General features: G+C 26.7%; 2 protein-coding genes across 4 annotated transcripts; one reads left to right on the top strand and one right to left on the bottom strand.

Moving 5' to 3' along the window:
- Nucleotides 1-3,957: 3,957 nt before the first annotated feature.
- Csp (Cysteine string protein) lies at nucleotides 3,958-20,315 on the top strand. 2 transcript variants are annotated; one of them, XM_089222408.1, is made up of 6 exons: nucleotides 3,958-4,494; nucleotides 12,507-12,645; nucleotides 12,732-12,884; nucleotides 12,963-13,097; nucleotides 17,366-17,407; nucleotides 18,789-20,315. In XM_089222408.1, the coding sequence occupies exons 1-6, from the start codon at nucleotides 4,475-4,477 to the stop codon at nucleotides 18,957-18,959; spliced, it is 660 nt and encodes a 219-aa protein (XP_089078534.1). In that variant the 5' UTR covers nucleotides 3,958-4,474; the 3' UTR covers nucleotides 18,960-20,315. The 2 variants fall into 2 exon arrangements, with proteins under 2 accessions (XP_089078534.1, XP_089078535.1); XM_089222409.1 differs by lacking the exon at nucleotides 17,366-17,407 and having other exon boundaries at nucleotides 3,962-4,494.
- Nucleotides 8,381-9,549, bottom strand: LOC149057555 (uncharacterized). 2 transcript variants are annotated; one of them, XM_089222411.1, is made up of 2 exons: nucleotides 8,952-9,549; nucleotides 8,729-8,869 (listed from the first exon to the last, which is right to left on the bottom strand). In XM_089222411.1, exons 1-2 carry the CDS (start codon nucleotides 9,396-9,398, stop codon nucleotides 8,861-8,863), a joined length of 456 nt encoding a protein of 151 aa, XP_089078537.1. In that variant the 5' UTR covers nucleotides 9,399-9,549; the 3' UTR covers nucleotides 8,729-8,860. The 2 variants fall into 2 exon arrangements, with proteins under 2 accessions (XP_089078536.1, XP_089078537.1); XM_089222410.1 differs by having other exon boundaries at nucleotides 8,381-9,521.
- Nucleotides 20,316-20,595: the final 280 nt, after the last annotated feature.

Here is a 20,595-nt window from a genome sequence, read left to right as displayed (position 1 = left end):
ATTACTAATTTATAATTATATTTTATAATATTTAATTCATGGATAAAAGTTGGTATTTTCCATTTTGTAAATATATGTATCCATAATTTTTTATTAGGGGTCATTTTTTTGAGTTTTATTTTTTCGGGGGTTATTTTTTCGCGGTATCAATTTTTACGCTCAGAACACGTGTAGCTATGTTAGCTTAAAATTTAGAGCGAATTTACCTCTTATAAAAATTAAAAATATTATCATCAAAGGCTTCTTATAGAATTTTTACTATATTTTAATTTTAAAGGGATTTATGAATATTTTAAAATTGTAAATTGCTTGTATATCTTAAAATACTCATAATTCGCTTTAAAATTAAAATATAATAAAAAGACTATGAGAAGCCCTCGATAGTAATGTTACCTTTAATTTTTATAAGAGGTCAATTCACTGTAAATTTTAAACTAACGGAACTAAATGTGATCTGCTGAACGTAAAATTTTGTAAGAAGGAGACAACACATGCTGGTATAACGTCATCTTAATAAATAATAACGGCAATGATTTAAAGATAATATACATATCTTTAACCTTTAATATGAAAACCGATAAAAAAATGTTTTAACAAAAAAACATTACGAAGCCAGGTTATTCAGCTAGTTTAAATAATATTACCATCAATAATATATTAATATAGTCTATTCTATAATAGTATAATTAATGATAGGTATATACAATAATACAATATACTATACAAAAAATAGACAATAGATACCTAACTTAGGTATGTTATATAATCGTTTTGTATAGTAGGTACCTAGTACATAATATATATGTTATTATATATAAATACATAACACATTTATATATATATATTATATCCAATATACATTTATCTCATTTTCTTATAATATAAATATTTTCACAGCTGCGATTACAAAATTGATTCCTACATTCTTATAAAATGTGTAACCATACGTCCATATTGTACAAGGACATTTAATGTACATAATAGTACAGCTCTTAGTACGAATATGTGATCATAAAATATTTCATAAAAAATTTTACTTATCTATATATTTACTTTAATATATCTAAGATTTGAAAATTTAATACATGGCTCCTATCATATTTTTACAATAGCAATTCAAAAATAAAATAAATGCGTAGTCACAATTTTTTTTTTACAAGCATTCGAAGTTTGAATTTTGACAACATATGTAAATATCACGAAAATCACAAAAATTCGCAAATTATTTCAAACTAGAAATTCATAAAAAATTTTCTTTTTAAATCTAAGATTTGAAAATTTTTAATAATTTATAATAATAATTATATCCTAGACAGATAAACCGTCATCGCTCAGAATCGTTTTTCGTATACACTATACAATGATATAATATAATTGGATTCAAATTTAATTCCATCCATTACAGTAACCCACTTGTAACCTACTGTACAGCAGAGCGACATCCACGACTTACCCGACTTTTTTTTAATTACAATTCTTATCATACTCCGGGTCCGGGAGAACTAGTTTGTTCCCAAAATAAACAACAAATTACATTATCATAGACCGGACGACCGCCAAATTCAATTATATTAATTTTTTGTTCAATATTATGTTTTCGTTAATTAATTTATTAAATATATTAAGAAAGAAGAGGGAGGGGGTATAATGAGACACTAATACACTATTTTTGATATGAAACATATTTAATTTAATTTAATTATTTCTTGACATAGTTTTGTATATTAAAAGACAACTTTCATGCTTGTTGTGAATTTCAATAATGACAATACGTCAATACCTACTTAATATACATTAATTGTTATTTATATATAGACGGTCTTATTGGAGACGATTCAATTATTGAAATTAAATGTCCTTTTTCTGCTAAAACTGAATTAAATATATTTGAAGCTATTAAAAATGGAAAAGTATGTCAATGAAATAATTATTTAATTTAAGTAGTTTCAAATTAATATGAATATAAGACATTACTCGGTAATTACAAATACCTAAGTAAAAATTATTTTAAACTTTTATAGATATCATTTTGCCAAATTGACGACAAAAAGTGTGTAACATTAAAAATCAACCACGACTATTACTATCAACACTCAACAGTGGCGTGGCGAACTTTATTAAGTTATAAGGCACAGTTATATTGTTAGAACCACCACCCACCCCACCCATCACAAAAAACATAAAAATAATTTTTTAAGATAAAATATATTTATTCATTTAAATCATAATGCTTTTTAGATTTTGAACGAAGTGATGAATGTATTGATATTACAATGATGTGTGTGTGTGTTTTTTTTAATTACCAATTTTTTCATGATGTATTATCATGCTAACGAAAACCGCACTCACCTCCAATTTTAGTTTTTTTTTAAAACCATGTGGTAAAAAGTGACCTCAAGACAAAAATTAGCCCGATCAACCATCGAATGTCGACTTATGCTAAGTTCTTCCATAATGAATGACTGGTTGGTTTGTTTTATCCACAGATGTTAATAAAATAATTTTAGCAATCGACAAATGAGAATTTGAAAAAAATTTACTTCGTATTCACATTTAATCGATTTTTTATGTCGATCCGTGCATTTTCACGTCATCTATAGAAGTATAATATATGTAATGCATAATATAATTATTATAGTATTTGTTCCTATATGGTAAAAAGTGTCATTAAAATATGTGTCATGTGTGCATAATTTACCTCCAAGTATCTTTAACATGATTTCGTGCTACGAGTCGTAATTTATGACCTCTAGGACATAAATAGTCACCTTCTTTTGGAATAAGAAACCAATTCTGGAGCTGCTCAATTATATTTGAATTGAGAAGATCATTTAATTCACAGTTAAAAATTTTGAAAATGTTAATTAAATTATATTTTTCCATATTAAATAAAAAAAATTAGTATACAGTGTAGGTACAGACACGAAAATAATTAACTTCATCAGAACATTCAGAACCAACCACTTGGTGTAATGACATTTTAATTGTATGCCAATATCAATTTCCATAATAATATAATATTATCTAAAATTGTATTTATAATTAAGTGATAAGTATTAGGTAAAATGCATGAAGACTAGAGATCTTGATGTATGATCATGATGTATAAATGTATAATACTAAAATGAGATTTTCTGGAAACACTAGGTTGGCCGGAGCCGGTAGGGGAAGGCAACTATTAAAATATATACTTATGTTACTTTAACTAACAAGTACACTTAACACTTGTTAGGTTATCCATCTGCCCGAATGGCAGGGACGCCGAGTGCTGAGGTGCTGACCGACACAAAAATCAAATAATGAATAGCAATTAGCAGCAGTAAGCCAGTAAAGCACTTAAATACACATTCGTGTAATCGTGTGATATTGAATAATTAAATAATAGTTTATAAATAGCACTACGTATTTATATAGAACTTAATTAAATCTATGCTGCGAAAAATATTTGTGGAAACGTTCAGTGTAGGTATAATAGGTTCATATTTAGAGATATAAAATGTATGTTTATATTTATAAATATTAATTAAATGATATAATTATATTGTTATTAACTGTAATAAAATTAATTTTATTTACGTTATTTTTAGCTGCTTGATGCACACCTTAAATGACAAAATTATTGTTTTTAAAATTATTATTTTTTGATGTTGGTAACAATGATCGGAAGAAGTGTAGGCGTATCTGATATTTGATTTTCGGATTATCTATGAACCTTGGGGTGAAATCTTAGATCATATATATATGATCTAAGGGTAAAATCTAAGGGGTAAAATATGCGCCGTGACGTCATGTTTTAAAATTTCGCAGACCGTGCACAATTATCAGTGTGTACAGTGTGTGCGTGGAGAGTGAGTAACAAGTATTAGGAGTCTAAGATATCGGTTGCACTGTTTTGGCGCGCTTGCGCAACCTAAAAAAAAACGCAACCACCCGCCGGCCGTCTTCGGCTCATCGCCCATCATCGCGATCAATTCCAGTAGATAAAATATATACCTTTAGGACTTCGGTATAATGTTATAAATTTTAATTTTGTAATAATATTTATCATAATAAATATAATAATAGTAAAAACACATAATGTTATTGTAAGTATTCCTGCGTTTACGTACAGGTACAATAATAAATAATAATCATAATAGTATGATAGGTATAATAATTATTTCGTTCTGTCGGTGTTACTTTTAATTACTATATTTTGTAATTGTCTTAACGTTGTCTATGCTTTCGGCACGGTAAAGCATCTTATCGTCTGTCGTTTTCAACGAACTGTTACTCGCTCGCACTCACGCCCGCTACCTAACTATGGATCGTCATACATGATACTGGAAAATTTGACGACATTGTTAACGACAGTATCGAGTATCATCGTCTGCCTACCACCTACGGTTCTACAAACGTATTGATAAGGCGTTTCGCAGTTTTTCATATTTTCATTACCATTTATCACCGCGTGTCCTAATCCGCCGCAGTCGAAATGGACAAGAGGAAGTTGTCGTAAGTATTACACAATAATTATTTTAAAATAATATTACAAACATCGTACCTACCAATAATATTATCCCTGGGGATGTGACGCAGAGCATTCGATAAAAATTTTACGATTAACTGCCGTTGCGTATCGACTATTGATTGTGCGGAAACTAATCACAGTGGCGCACGACATAAAGCTGTCTGTGGGCCGTGGCTGACGAATACATGAAAATGACTAATGGTAGTTTTTTTTTAGAGTCTGATCTACACAGGTCTATTAATCTTTACACCTGATGGTGTTCAATCTATGCCCCATTTGTTGATGTGTATTAAAACGGAGGGAAACAGCGAGGCACATCCCTAGTTTTTTACTAAAGGAGAATTACACCCCCCCCCCCCCCCCCACTGTTAATATTGTACCCACTAACCAATATAAAATTAATTACGTGGAATCGTCAATCTCCTGACTTCCCTAGGTAGGTACTTGTCAGTATTCACATGACTCTAAACTATTGTTAACTTTTGAGATATCAGTTTTTGAACACTAAATCAGGTTAACTGTATCGTGTTGTGTGCTATAATCCTATTTTCGTGTATGTTAAAATCTAGGTAATACATTAGCTAACAAATTGAATATATTCAACATCAAATGGCACTACATAGTGTGAGCCCAGCTACATGATATTACATGTTATTTAGCTATATTGTATTATAAACCTTTTTATGGTAACTAGATTATATAATTTAACTACCAAAATAATGTAAACAGTGTAACCAATTTTAGCGATAAGTATTTAAATCTTTCTTTTTACTGAAAAGTTAGTAAGTATTAAATATATTTATTTTTTTTAAATCATTAACAAAGTATAAATAATTAGCACTAATTTTGTAAATCAAATGGCTGAAAAGTTTTATTGATAACTGATTAAGGTCTTAAAAAGGTTTTATGTTTTAGTTGTTTTAATTTAAAAAATTGCAACATTTTAATATTGAATATTTGAGTTAAATCCCAGTATTTTCAGTTTCCTTTCATCAGAATGTCAAGACAAATGCTTTTAAGTTATTCTCAGGGTTATTCTCTTCTCCACAGTCTATGTTACTTGCTTACAAATAATAAACACTAAACTAAAAGTTAAAGTTCTTATGTATAAAACACTACTAAAACCACGGTGGGAACCTACGGTCTTCAATTGTGGGGTACTGCTTAAGTATCGAATACCAACAAAACCCAACAGTTCTAGAATGTTGCTATTAGAAAAATTACAAATGCTCCACCTTTTGTGTCCAATTATACCCTAAGACCCACAATGAAAACTGTGACAGAAGAAGCTGTAGATTTCTACAAATGCTTTCATAATTGCCTACAAACCCACCAAAATCCATTGATAAAGAGTCTACACTCAAACCATACCGGGAAACCGCGGGCGTTAAAACAACCAAGTTCTAGACTACATAGCGTTAATTCCCAGCAAAGTGTCACCAATGGGTGATTTCTTAATTCAAAATATTCATGCTACTATCATAATATCAAATATACTTATTGTGCTATGTTGTACAGATTTTGTATTTAGAATACTTGTAAAAAAAAAAAAGTTATTCTCTTAATCTAAGTGGATAGTTTAGCATTATTATATTATACAGTATTGTTGAACTGTTGAATGCAATTTATAAGCTGGTCTCGCACAACTTGTCATGTATACAGCAAGCATTATATCTGCAGATGCTTATTTACATTTTGACTTTCCGATTGTTTTTTCTAGTCTTATACCTACATGACAGATGTATTCCTTTTAATTCCTTGTCTTTTGCCATTTTTATCGTTTGAAAACTAATACAACTAACTCATAAAGATAAAATAATTAATATTATGCTTTACTATCTATTAAATTAATAATAATTAATAAATTCCTCTCATGCAATTTGTAAAGTACTAAGTTCAACTACAATTTGTTGAGTACATGAGTTGTGTTGTATTTTAGAGTGTAATATACCTATAACTATTTAGAATTATTGTGTTATGTGTATGTTAAATACATACTATTTAGGTAGTAAAATGGCGTTGAGTTTGGTATGGATTTTTAGTATTTTTACAAACTTATGTGAATATTTATTTATGTAAATATTTGCCATATTCACTCACTCACTATTTACTTGTAATCAATATAAGACATTTTCTTTTAATGCATAAGTAAAATATAATAATATAAAAAAATAATATTTAGTCGTATGATTAAAAGATACATGTTTTATATCATGAACTTTGAAAACTATGTAGTTTTACTTTAAACCACACATTTTACAAAATTTGAAATTAATGATCTGCTTAATTGATTGTGCATCTTAATTTAAATCTCAATATTAAGTGTTGTATGTGGCATGTGCCAACTAATAATAATAGACAAAATATTAATTCTTTTAGCTAAATGTTTAAATTGCGTTATATTAGGCTAACGAAGCAAATGAGCTGAGGCAGCACTTTGTAAAATAATATTTAAGGATGTAAGCACCACAGTAGAGGGACATTGCGGGTTTTGAGTGAGAGACGGCATATGTTTGTAAGCGATTCATAGAGACCCGTATTTTTGTGTGTTTGTTTTATGTTTAATAAAGTTATTCAAAATAGTATAAATTATTCATCGATCATTTTGTGTACCATCGAGAGATGGTATACTACAGTGGCGCCCAACGGCATTCGTAATCTTCTACCCGAATTTCTTTTGAACATTTGTGTTTTTGTGTTGATTAAATACAAGTCATATTTGTGTGTTTTACTTTTACACATATCGCGTTTTGAACTTTTTCATCAGATTGAACTCTCACGGCAGAAAGACTACAACCAATTGGATCCACAATTTTGATGTTTTACACACTCGAGATGTTTTTTTAAAATCCTCACAGTCGTTGCGGTACTCATCAATGCTAGCGCAGAAGAAGATATAGCTGTAATTGTATCTTCCGGAAATTAAATTACACTCACCCAGGATTAATAAAAATAACCTTTCCGTGTAGCTATAAACTATTAAGAAATGATATCGTTTTAATACCAAAAATGTACCCTTGCGATACCAACAATTAAATACATATTCAGTCAAAACGCTATTACCAGTTTTAATATTTTTGCTTATGATTGATGAACTGTAAAATGTAGGAAGTCTACATTCTACAATACTACCTATCATTGTCTTTTAATGTCCACATTGATTACCGGTTTGGATAATTGTCTAGTTATAAGGTTTTAAATTCTTTTATTTATCCTATATTATAAATTAAATAAATTAAACATTTATTACGTATTACAAAAATAAGGCATAAAAGTCATTACAAATTCAAAAGAAACGTCTTTGTTATTTTAAACAGTGCCATAATTCAGTAGTTGGTACTAAACTATTTAACTATTATTTTTTACAAATGTGGTGGTGACAAGTGCTGAAATTTTAATTATATAGTTGATTGTCTGGGTATATTTATAAATCTAAATGTAATAGGTAAGAGTGCAAGACTTAAAATACATTATTATATTATTCTGGTCATAATTATTTAACCAACCTCCCAAATAAAAAAAAAGTTCAGCTATTTAGAATTATTCATGGCAAGTTACATGTACTAGTGGTAGGCATTTTATTGATTTTAGTTCAAATCTTGGTACAAATTTAAAATATGTAATTGATTAAATTGGTAGGTAGGTTGGTGTAAGTCAATGATGTAACAATAACCTACATGGTAGTAATTGGATAACTAATATTAAACTGGTTATAGTGTCATTTTATTTTCCCATCTCTGATTACTGTAGATACTAAAAAGTAGTATTATGTTAACTAATAACTATACATAATACATTATATAAGCTTAATAGTAGGTACCCAGTATCAATATTACAATATTATGGTTTTCAGTGAATATTAAATAACAATTTTTGTTTTATACTTGATTTTATTTTAAATATGACAAAGATGAACATTAATCATAAATAATTATAAAATAATTTAGTTAGTTAGTTTTATCTTTACTGATAAAGTTTACAACAGAGGAGCAATTAATATCTTAAAATTAATTATTAAAAAATAATTGACAAGTAAAGAGAAAAATATAATTTATTATACTACACCTAATAAAAATAATTTGATTATTTAATTCTAATCTTAATGTTAGTACTTACTTAAGTAAAAAATATTTATAAGTTTTGTTAGTGTTGTCATTATTGTATGTCTGACTCAATTGTCTGAATAAGATAAAATGGTGTGTAAAAAAATATTTTCTATTTGGTTGCTTAAAATTTAAACCATTTTTGTGTAAATTGTTTCATTGACGGCTATACATATTTGGTCTATTTGTTTTTTATCAATAAAATCATGTATAACACTATGATTTATACGATGTTTGACACTTTCCATTAAAGGACCTTTAAAAAACACTTCTACTATGTATAATGCTCCATTAAATAAAAAACTTGGCATATATTTAGGTAATTCTGATACACTCACTTCCATTGTTCCAACAGTATTTAAATTAATATTGTATGATACTAGACAGTTAATTGGTCTTACAGCCATTTTCACATCAAATTTATTGTCCAACATAGTACCCCAAAGCTGACATTTAATTCCAAAACAAGTTGAATTGTCCCAAATAACATCTAGGTGTTGTACAATGAAAGACATTTCTATCCAGGTTTCATCTTTACCGGGGTGGACAATGACATTACCAGTTCGATGGATATTTGATATTTTGTTGATACGACCACCTGATCCCTCAAACAATCCAACTGAAAAATCATGTACTCCTGTTTGCAGCAATGTTTTGTATCGATTTTCATGGCTGTTGTCACTCAATAATGCATCAAAAAATGTATTTAAAATATTTTTTCTATCTGCTGCTGTTATAAGTAATATATTTAAAAATAAGATAAAAAAACATATTTTTAAGCTCATTTTTATGTATATTTGTTTTGAACATTTAATTCCTATTCACTTTATGGGTATATATGCATACAAATAAATATTAGCTTTAGTTCATGAGACAGGATGTGCTATATTAAATTCATCTCTTGTAAAGTGATAATTAAATTATGACTGATGTTAATACTGAATGTTCATGCTGAACTGTATCTTTAAATATTAAATCCCTTCCAATGAAGAATTATTCATTTTTTTTAAATATATGTTAGTTAGGAGGCTTCTCCCTTACAGGCAAAAAAGTTTTTTAAAAGTGCTTACATTTTTACTTATAATTTATTTTATAGTATTATAAATCATTGTTAAATGATCTAAAAATACTTATCTTATTCTTGAATAATATTTCTTTGGGTAGTAATATCATCTATAGATAGAACTGTAAGTTTGAAAAATGTCATATGTACATTTGTATTTTTTGCAATTTGCAATTTATTCTTCTTTTTATTTGTTTAAGAATTAGGTACATAATGTCATAAAGGTAGATGTAGGCCATAGTATTACCTTTAAAAATGTGAAATATTACATATTTTTAGTAATAATTACAAAATCTGTGAAAATTAGTAACAAAAGTGATAATATACTGACTATATTATTAAAATATTTTATAGTCAGTAAGTGTTGTAAATTTTGTTACCAAATAGTGTTTAACTTTTAAAATATTTTTATCAAAAAATCTGTTTAAAAAGATTTTTTTCTAACAAAAAAAATTTCATAAAAATGTAGGTACAGTAATCCCTCGTTATCCATGGTTCCGAATATCCTGGTTGAGTCTGCGATAACATTTTATTGTTATTATAAGAACTCTGTAAATAATTTATTTTAGAAAATTGTAAATAATTGTTATATTGTTAGGTATAACGTATAATTATACATATAGGCGCACATAGGGTGTGAATTTAGGGGGTGCTGAAATAATTTATAGTACACAGACCCGTGGGGAGCGAAGCCCCCCACTACACCACCCTAATACTATAATAATTGCATTGCAATAATTATAAATTTTATTAAAAATAAAAATAAATATTTTGTAATTATATTACAAGTTATAATAACATGTAATCATTAATTATTAATGTTAGACAAGATTTAATTTTCTGTTTGATATTGCAAATGTTTGCAATATAATTTCCCCCTCTATTTTATTGGTAAGATCACTCTCAATGCTAAGCGTAGATAGCTTGGTAAATCTTTCTATCTTTCTTGGCCCATATTGGTGCGTAACCAGTTTTTCAATCTACGCATAGCTGAGAAGGAGCGTTCACACGTTGACGAAGAAATTGGAATTGTTATTCCCAATAGCTTACAGACATTTGGAAACGAACTTTTATAACATTGATTTTTCATGCCTTCATATATAAAGCTGGCTGGTAGACTATTCATTAAAACTATCATTTCTGCTGATAAACTAACTGTTGATATTTTCAAAATATCCTGATATACATAAACAGATTTATATAATAATATTTCAAAAGATATGACTATGTAATAAATATTTTAAATAGTTTATGCGGTGCTAATTTTAAACCTGGGAGTGCTAAGCACCCCCAAGCACCCCCCCCCCCCCCCCACCTATGTGCGCCTATGATTATACAACTATGTTTATATGTACTGAATGCACAGATAAGCATTACCTTATTTTTTATTTTATTTTTTATTTACATTATTTTATTTTCTTATATCGTTTATTTGTTCATTGGTTTTTTCATCATTCATAATGTATGTATGATTGATGATTAATAAATTATTAAATAAATCACATATAATGAAAATAATAATCAATCAAATTCATAATTGTAAAAACTATTAACCTTATTGTGATTTTTTAAATTAAATACAATGTTCCTTTTTACATTGGTCTGGTTTTGATATCCTCGTAACTTTGCTGGACTGTAACTCCGGTGGATAATGAGGGATTATTGCATAGTTCTATACCAGTGGTCTCAAACATACATTACGGCCCTTCCTACATGGTAATAGTAATTATAATAACAGTAATTTCATAATATATTAAGTTAAATTTAGATAAATGGATTTTGTATATATCTTTGCCTTCATTTTGTCTTTAGTTTTTAGTGTATAAGTATAAAATGACACTTAAAATTTGGCCCGTGAATTTTTTTGAAAAAATATATGGCCCGTAGGTAATTTGAGTTTGAGATAACTGCTCTATACTCTATTCAAAATAAGAAACACAGTTGGTGACGACCGGTTTTTATTTCCGATGGTCAGGTAAGCCCATTGTCCATGGTCTCTACATGTAATGAAATCGTGGCCATACGCAGAAGTCGACTGCCAACTGTGTTAGGTTACACAGTATAGAGTACAGTAATTTAATAATCATTTATATTATAAATTCAGTGATATTTTTTAATTGACAAGTAGAGAACAGACTTTAATGTCATAAAAAATAAGAAAAAATGTTCTAAAATAATATAGCTTAATGTCTTAAAAAATGCTCTAATATCAAATTATACCCTAAAAAACTTGAAAAATGTTTTTAAATCCAATAAAAACACAATTTTTTACACAAAACTTATAGAAAACACATGAAGTTACTCAACAGTGCAATACAAAATTACAATTTAGATAAATAGCTTATCTTTACTTAATTGTATGCAATATATTGTAACTTGAATGTGTCTGCACGTGTCAACAATAATTTTGTCTGGAGTCAGGATTTATCTGATCTGTAAAAACATAGTAAATATTTATTTTTATGTTTTTAGAATGAATGTTAATCTACATTTTTATTGAATTTTGTCCATTCCTATATAAAAATGACTTAAAAACATAAAAATGTCAAGAAATGCAAAATAAAAGTTAAGTTTTTTAATTCTTTGATGTATAGAATGTACTTTGTGCTTGGAAAGCAATGTTTTTAGACATTAAAATAAAAAATGCAATTTGTATTAAAATCTATTTCCTATTGATAAGTAACATATGTGAACAACTAATAAGGAACTTTATATTAAATTCTCAAGATTTTGCCCTTGCAAAATTTTTTTATCAACATAAACAACAAATGACTATAAATAGTCATAGCGTTTTGAAAATGATGATATAATAATTGTTTACTTTTTTTAGAACATCTGGAGATTCTCTTTATGTTACGCTGAGCTTAGCAAAAACAGCAGAAACGGAAGAAATTAAGAAAACTTATCGAAAACTTGCATTAAAATTCCATCCAGATAAGAATACTGGTAATCCTGAAGCTGAAGAAAAGGTTTGCTATTTATGTTTTGAATTTATGTATTAACACCCAAGTTTTACTCTCATGATTTATATTATTATATTAATTTATATTTTTAGTTTAAAGAAATCAATAAGGCATATAGAATATTGACAGATCCGAGTAAGCGTAATATATATGACAATTATGGTTCCCTTGGATTGTATATTGCAGAGCAGTTTGGAGAGGAGAATGTCAATGCTTATTTCTTTGTCACCTCAAAATGGTGCAAGGTTTGTTTGAATTTTTTTGTTTTTTGTTTGTACAGATATTATAAAGCATCTCACTAATTTTCAATTTTTATTTTTCAGGCTTTAATAATTGGATCTTGTGTAATTACTGGATGTTGCTGTTGTTTCTGTTGTTGTTGTTGCTGTAATTTCTGTTTTGGCAAGTTTAAGCCAAATGTACCTGAAGATCAACAAGCAAACTATACAAATTTACATGTAAGTATCATGCCAGAATCATTATATTGTTTTATTGTTGCTATTTGCATGCAGTCAGTTTTAGAAATGATAACAATTAACAGAGGTACCAGGTTTGTTCTGTTTGACTAAGAGTACTTAAAAGCATGCTATATAACAATAAAAATAATATTTTATATCTAATTAATTTAGTCCATTTATGAATTTAATAATTTAAAATTTTTAATTATAACTGATTGTGGAAAAATTCTAGTTTAGCTCTCAAGTGATTTTTTGAATTTTTTTTTTGCAAAATGTGTGTTTTTGTATGCTTTTTGTAATGGTACATTAAAATAAAGTCGCTCAAACTTCTCATGGAAGTTATGTTCAAAAACTTTGAAATACTCTATTTTTCAAAAAATAATATTATTGAATTAAAAATATCAACAATTTGTATTTTTGTATTTTTTTTTTGTATTGTTGTTAGTATTTGTATGATTAATGTTTTAGTAAAATCAAAATTGATCTATTGCACTTCCTATTATGTTAAACTTAAAAATAATTGATTTTTTCCGAAAAATCGTGTTTTTGGGTTCAAAATATCAATACCTAAAAATTTTTAAAATTTTTTTTTCATTCGGTGTGTAATGACATAAAAAAGTTTTTGGAGTAATCAAAATTTGTCGGTCAGACTTAGTTTCGAAATTATGGTACTTCAAATAGGGCGGTGATTACACAGTTAGTGGCACTCATCGCTGTGCTCCTCAGCTCTGTTGCTCTGCTCCACAAATCGAAAATATCCCTGGTCTTGCTATTTAACTTCACCTCAAGTAGGTCACAGGATAAGTTATGTTGTAGTATATGGGCAGTGATTACACAGTTTGCGACACTCGTCGAAAAACATTCCATAAATACAAATTTTTGATATTTTTAATTCAATACCATTATTTTTTGAAAAATAGAGTATTTCAAAGTTTTTTGAACATAACTTCCATTAGAATTTCAAGCGACTTTATTTTAATGTACCATTACAAAAAGACTCATTTTGCAAAACAAAGATTTCAAAAAAATCTCTTGGTAGCTAAATTAGAATATTATGCCCAGATTGTCTTATAATTAAGTTAATAATGATAATACATAATGTACTATTTCTGTAGTTGAATAGGTTATATGATAACATTAACTGATTAATAACATTGAACTCATTAATTTCATTCTATCATTTTACATTATTATTTAATAGTATAGAATAAATAACAATATAAGTTTAGATACAATATTGTACTGTTGCTAGTAAATACATAACATAATTTACATCTTTTATTCAATTGATTTTGGGATTTTTGTTGTTAAATAGTTATTTATGTAATATAATTGTTCTTGTTTTTCGATGAGGATATTTTATAAAATCATTGTAAGCCTAATGGGTATTAAGAGGACATAAAACTGACATTTGTTGTCTCCGTCTTGAGGCGCGGACTTGTAAAAAAGGGCATGGGAAGCTATACAATTTAAAGGGTAAAAAACAAAAATGTTTGGGGCAAATTTAAAATATGTAGATTATGTATAAAATATTGAAAATATTGAAAAGATGTAAAAATCGTAAATAGGTACCAAGTTGCAACAAATATTCTAACAAAATTGTACAATAATAGATTAAAAACAAATTAGATCAAATATATTTTATGACAAGGGATGCTGTAGCATCTCAACATCCCAGCCAGTCTCGGCTTGTCCATCTTACAATCTTACAAGTACGTAACAGTAAATTTTCCCTCAGCAGATCAGTTGTAGCTTTGCTAGTTAAAAAATTAGAGTGAAACTTGATAGCAAGAACATTATCGGTGTTTGTATGCCGGCTTTCTATGATAGTCCAGTTTTTATATGTGTTATGAGCATTTTTGATTTATGCTATTTTGTATAAGCAAAATTTGCTAACAAATTGTACTATCATAAAAAATCCTCATTCAAACATGGATAAGTTCTTACCCACATGTTTCATAATAGGTTGATTTAGATTTACTCTATTTTTTATAGAAATGCAGTTACACATGATCTGCTGAGAGTAATACAGTTGCTATATTACACAGTTGTAAGACAGAGACAGCAAGTTACGTTCTTTTAAATTTAAACTGATTCAAACTATTATTAAACTACCTTGTGATGAGTAATTGGCTTTTTGAAATATTTCTAGTATTTCATTTTTTTATTTTATTTTTTGTTTCATTCATCACAATATAATGTATAACAATGAATAACCTTCTTTAGACCTAAAAATTAATTATTATGGTAAATAAATCATACAACAAGCTAAATAATTTTAATTGACCAATCTAGAAAATAAATACATTAGATGTATCTAACGTAATATTCTACAATGATTTATAAATTAATACTGTTATAATATACAGTATATTATGGAGAATGATTTTTTGGATAACGTATGGACAACTAACTTAGTTGATTTAAATGTATTATCATTAAATGGTGACTATATTTGTGATAAGTGTTTGAAGTATACAATTAATTTAAAAATCACTATTTCTTTTATTTTATTTTTTTAAATAATATTCACGAATAGTAAAATACATTTTTTAATAGGAGTTAAACTATTAACCAATGATTACAAGGTATGTTGAGAATTGAATGTTGTCTAAAATAGCCATACTGCATGGTATTGAAATAATGAGTGCACAGTAACCCTTTTTAATAAATTCAACCATATTGTCAAAACACAACTCATATTCTCTCATGAAAGTGTTCTATTGAACGTTTATAAAGATTTAAGAGAACACTATATTAGTTATTGTTGTCTCTGTCTAACACTTAGCACAACATAGCAAATCCATGTATCAGATTTTTAATATAGTTGATTTACAGTTAATACTAAAGCACATTTACATAATATTATCTAATTTGTGAAGGAGTATATATGCTGTGCTCAATCAAAGTTTTTATATATTATATTCATTTTAAAACAAGTTATATACTTTTGAAAAAAATGAATAATTTAAGCATTTACAATAAATTAAAAAAAAAAAAACAAAACTTTGTTCAAATATAGTTTATATTCTCTTCTACAAATTCAATTATATATACATTTTCATCAATATCAACTATAAATAAATGATAGTAAGAATCCAGTAAGTAGATTTGATATGCTAGTGAGTGTATGATAGACAACATCTTGTATTCTGTAGGTGTAATGCCTGCTTAAATGCTTATTGAAAATATTGAAAAAACATTGTAATTGTTATTCAATTTTTTCTTTGAGTTCTGCTCTCCTTGATTTATATACAGTAAAACCTCGAAATTGAACAGAATCGCCTGGGACTGTCCAATTGTTCCGCCTTAATGAGATTTATATTCATTATGAATTTGTATTGGAACTAAAGAAATTGTCTGTGTTATCAGGGTTTCCATCTTACAGAAATACATCTTAACGAAGTTTTACTGTATAATATGTGAGATGATCTCAAATCTTAGATGTTGATCTGAAGCTACACATTTGTAATTTATTTTACTAAGAAACTAGTAGATTTTTTAATTTACTGCAACTATGTAATGTAAATATTGTGCTAAATAAAAAATAATACAGTAAAACCTCACTAAGACGGACCTTTGGTAAGACGGAAACCCTGGTATTACGGAAAAATTGTTTGGTCCCATTTCAAATTACATATAATTTTATCCCGCTAAGACGGAAACTTCGCCAAGCCGGAAACAGACACATTTTTGTAATGAAAGTTGATGAAAATTCTCACTAAGACGGAAATACAATATAATTTTCATGTAATAAATTTATTATCGTATTGTCGATACCCATAGATAATCAATATGCAAGCGCTGACGATGATATTAAAAACTAATAAAATCGATATGTATACAGTATACACTATACAACATTATTATCTGAGTTTCTTGGTTCAGTATCAAATCGTATATTGTTACGTCCGTGTCGTTTGTAATCTTTAATTTAATTCAATTTAATTTTTTTAACCACGTCAAGACAGAAACCCCGTTAACACGGAAATATTTCATGGCACGTACGATTCCGTATTATCGAGGTTTTACTGTAATTTTGTTTTTTTTTTAGAATTTTCTATTCTATCAGCATATTATATTTAATTAGTTTATTGCTATACAATTAGTTGCATGCTGGCGAAAACTTAAAATTAATAAAATATAATATTTGTAATTAAATCAATTTTTCTTTGACTTATGCATTGTAGTTTTATTATTTTTTGAATACCATTAGTCCCATTTTTTTGCATTTAATGTTTGCTTGTTTTCGGTGTTTTATTTTGTAGAATGATGGAGCGAACTCAAATATAGATGGTATACATAAAAAGGTAATTTTTGTAATTTTTGTATAATTTATTACTTAAAACAAATAAAAGTTTATGTATTGTATAGTTTTTGTATATCATGTATAATTAATAAAGTATAAATATATTTTGGGTTGTTTTTATAATAATTTAGTTGATAACCATGCATAGTCAATAAATTTATATTTTAAATTGAAAATTACTTTTAGTTTTATTCATACATTTTGTGAGTTGCATACAGAAAAAATCTTATACAGATAGAAATTCCACTTATTACTAATTCTAAATTTGTAATTAATAATTACATTACTAATATTAAAGACAAACATCTCTATTGGAAAGTCATACCCGTTAATATTTTTAGCACAGCGCCCACCCACAATAAATTTTAACTGTATTCTTAAAAGTAAAAATATTGTACAATATTTATTCAATTGGTTTTAAAAGAACTAATGCTATTTAAGTATGTTATTCTGTGTATTTTTTAATTTAGCTTTTATACTAATTAAAATTAATTTTATTCAAATAATTATAAAAATATAGCAATTAATTACACTGTTGTGCTAAATACTGCCATTACCAATAAAATAAAACAGCTCAAAATTAAGAGTAACTTAAATGATAACATTTTTTATTTATAATTTATACTGATAATCATTTAGTATGTATTATATTTTAATGTTTTTAATAATATTGTGATTTTTGGTGGTAAAGAAGTTTTGGAATGAAATAACAATGATATTAACATTTAATCTGATAATATTTTAACCTACAAAATAATTGATACTAACTATATTTTTCATTGTATATTAATAGTTTGTATTCTCTTGCAAATTTATAAATAATAGTTTGTTTATTTTTAATTTGAATTGGCAAATGGTAACTGAAGTAAATATATGAATGCTTTGAGTGCTTGCTATCAACAATATAAAAACATGCTATTTTGTTTGAAATAGGTATAGCAATAAAATAAATTGGTATAATGTTTCAAATTGGTCACTAGTTACTAGTTTATATGTATACCATAACAAATTAATGACAGATTTTTATTATAATTTTTTACATTTAGATACTAATCAGTGGCGCTGATTTTAATTGAAATACATATAGAAAGTTGCATTTTGTATTAAATATCTTTCACCTCTACCAAAACATATAATTAGGTTATAAATATAAATATAATTTTATTATTATCTATTTAATACTTGAAAGTATTATTTTACCACTGTACTTATATAATTTTATAAATAGGTATCTCTCAGCCATCCACAGAATTACCTATGATATTTGTCATGGTTGAGCTATAGGATTGACGCTATTGTTAATAACTATTGGAAAAAAAAAATTATTTGCCAATTAATTATATTCATAATATATAATCTGTTTATATTTTTTTGTAATCTAGGAGGATAGCGAAGATGATGTTGTAGTGAATCAGCCATCTTCTACAAACAATGCTACGGGAGGTGCAGGACAGCATACCAATGCGTTTGCTATGCCACCACCGCCTTCAGCCAATGAGACCACTGCACTGAATCCAGATGGTACTCCTACAAAGTACTCTGCGAGCAAATAATTATCTTATGAGTCATTAAATCATGTCCCCTCAGACACATTTTAATACTCAAGTATGACAGAGTGATTGTCCTTATTACTCTTATCCAGTGGAGTTGTATCACAAAGAATTACAATAATTCATTTTTTCCATATTCATTAATCACATTTTGAAAATTTCAAAATATTTTTAACATTTTGATTAGTTATATAAATATGTACCATCAGTAAGTGTGTACAATCAAAGTTTCCTTGTGTGTTTTCTCCTATAGCTTTTTCATGTGTTTAATTTCGCATGGTTTTAATAAAACTTGTTTCAAAATGTGCCAGTTTTAAAACAAAATGATTTTACATAAGATCTTATAATATAATAGAACAGATGCAATTAAATCATTTATAAAATTTGAACAATGTAGAAATTTGTTTTATTCATTAAAAATAAAATAAACTTATCGACTGAGTTTCCAATATATATACCTATACATACATATAAATTATTGATCATTACATTTTGTGAACATTTATATAATGTTGAACAACTTATCCAAACAGGGAAATTTGGTAAATACTTTAAATTAGTTCTGTTAGATTATAATTAAAAGTCTCATATACATCAAGTCATTCTATAATATTTTAGATTTTATTTTTATTTAATTAAGAAACAATTTTTGGCATGTGATTTATTCTATTTTAATCTAGCTTAATTTGTATTAAGAAGTACCTATATTAAATGTATAATTACATTTTATTCATTAATATTATTCATAGCTTAAACAATACAATTATTTTAATCATTTTAATATAATACAATAATAATCTATTCAGTTTTACACGTACTTTATTATTTTTATTTGCTACTTGTTATAGAGAAAAAAAACTGTGTTTGTGAACAATTCGTTCTCATTTTTTATGTTGATTATTATTTTTATAATTTTTTTTAAAGCATTGTTTACTGAATGAAATAATTAGTGATAGCCAATATTCATTTTTCTTTTAATTATATGTAAAAATTGAGATATATTAGAGACAAAAATGTATATTTTTTTTTAATCATAGGCACACTGTCGTAAAATAAATTATTATATTTAAACCCAACATTTTATCCTATGACATTTGTGTTAATTCCTATAGAATTTTTCATTTTTGTTTATAATATTTAAGTTGTTTAAGATTTTTGAATCTCCTCCAGGGATACATATTTTGTAAATAATAGTACCACCTTTATTAAATATTTTTGATTTATTGACTTGCAGAATTAATTTGAATTTTGAATATGCAGGATTTTAATATTGGCGTAGAAAGTTCTAAGTTATTAATTTTGTACTATAATATACCATCTAATACTATTTAAACAATAATAACAATATTATACATCTTATTCTGTTTTACATTGTTTTAAAAAAAAAATATATTCATAACTCCATAGAGCAGGTATAATCATAATATTATATTATAATTTATATGCAACTCTACCTTCTATTAAAAATAATATTTATTAAAAAAGTAAAACACAAATAGCTTTAGAAATTGTACTTTGATTTTTAACTACTTAAAATGTTTAGCTTGATAGGTGTGTTTTACTGTATTATCATTATTTTTAATGTGAGTTATTATAATAAATAAACTATAAAATACTTCTTGTTAAGTTCTTGGGTATA

Source organism: Diuraphis noxia, unplaced genomic scaffold (genome assembly GCF_037042655.1).
Source record: "Diuraphis noxia isolate RWA-SAM2 unplaced genomic scaffold, SU_Dnox_SAM2 contig0003, whole genome shotgun sequence".
NCBI lineage: Eukaryota > Metazoa > Arthropoda > Insecta > Hemiptera > Aphididae > Diuraphis > Diuraphis noxia.
This window is presented reverse-complemented; position numbering and strand designations above follow the sequence as displayed.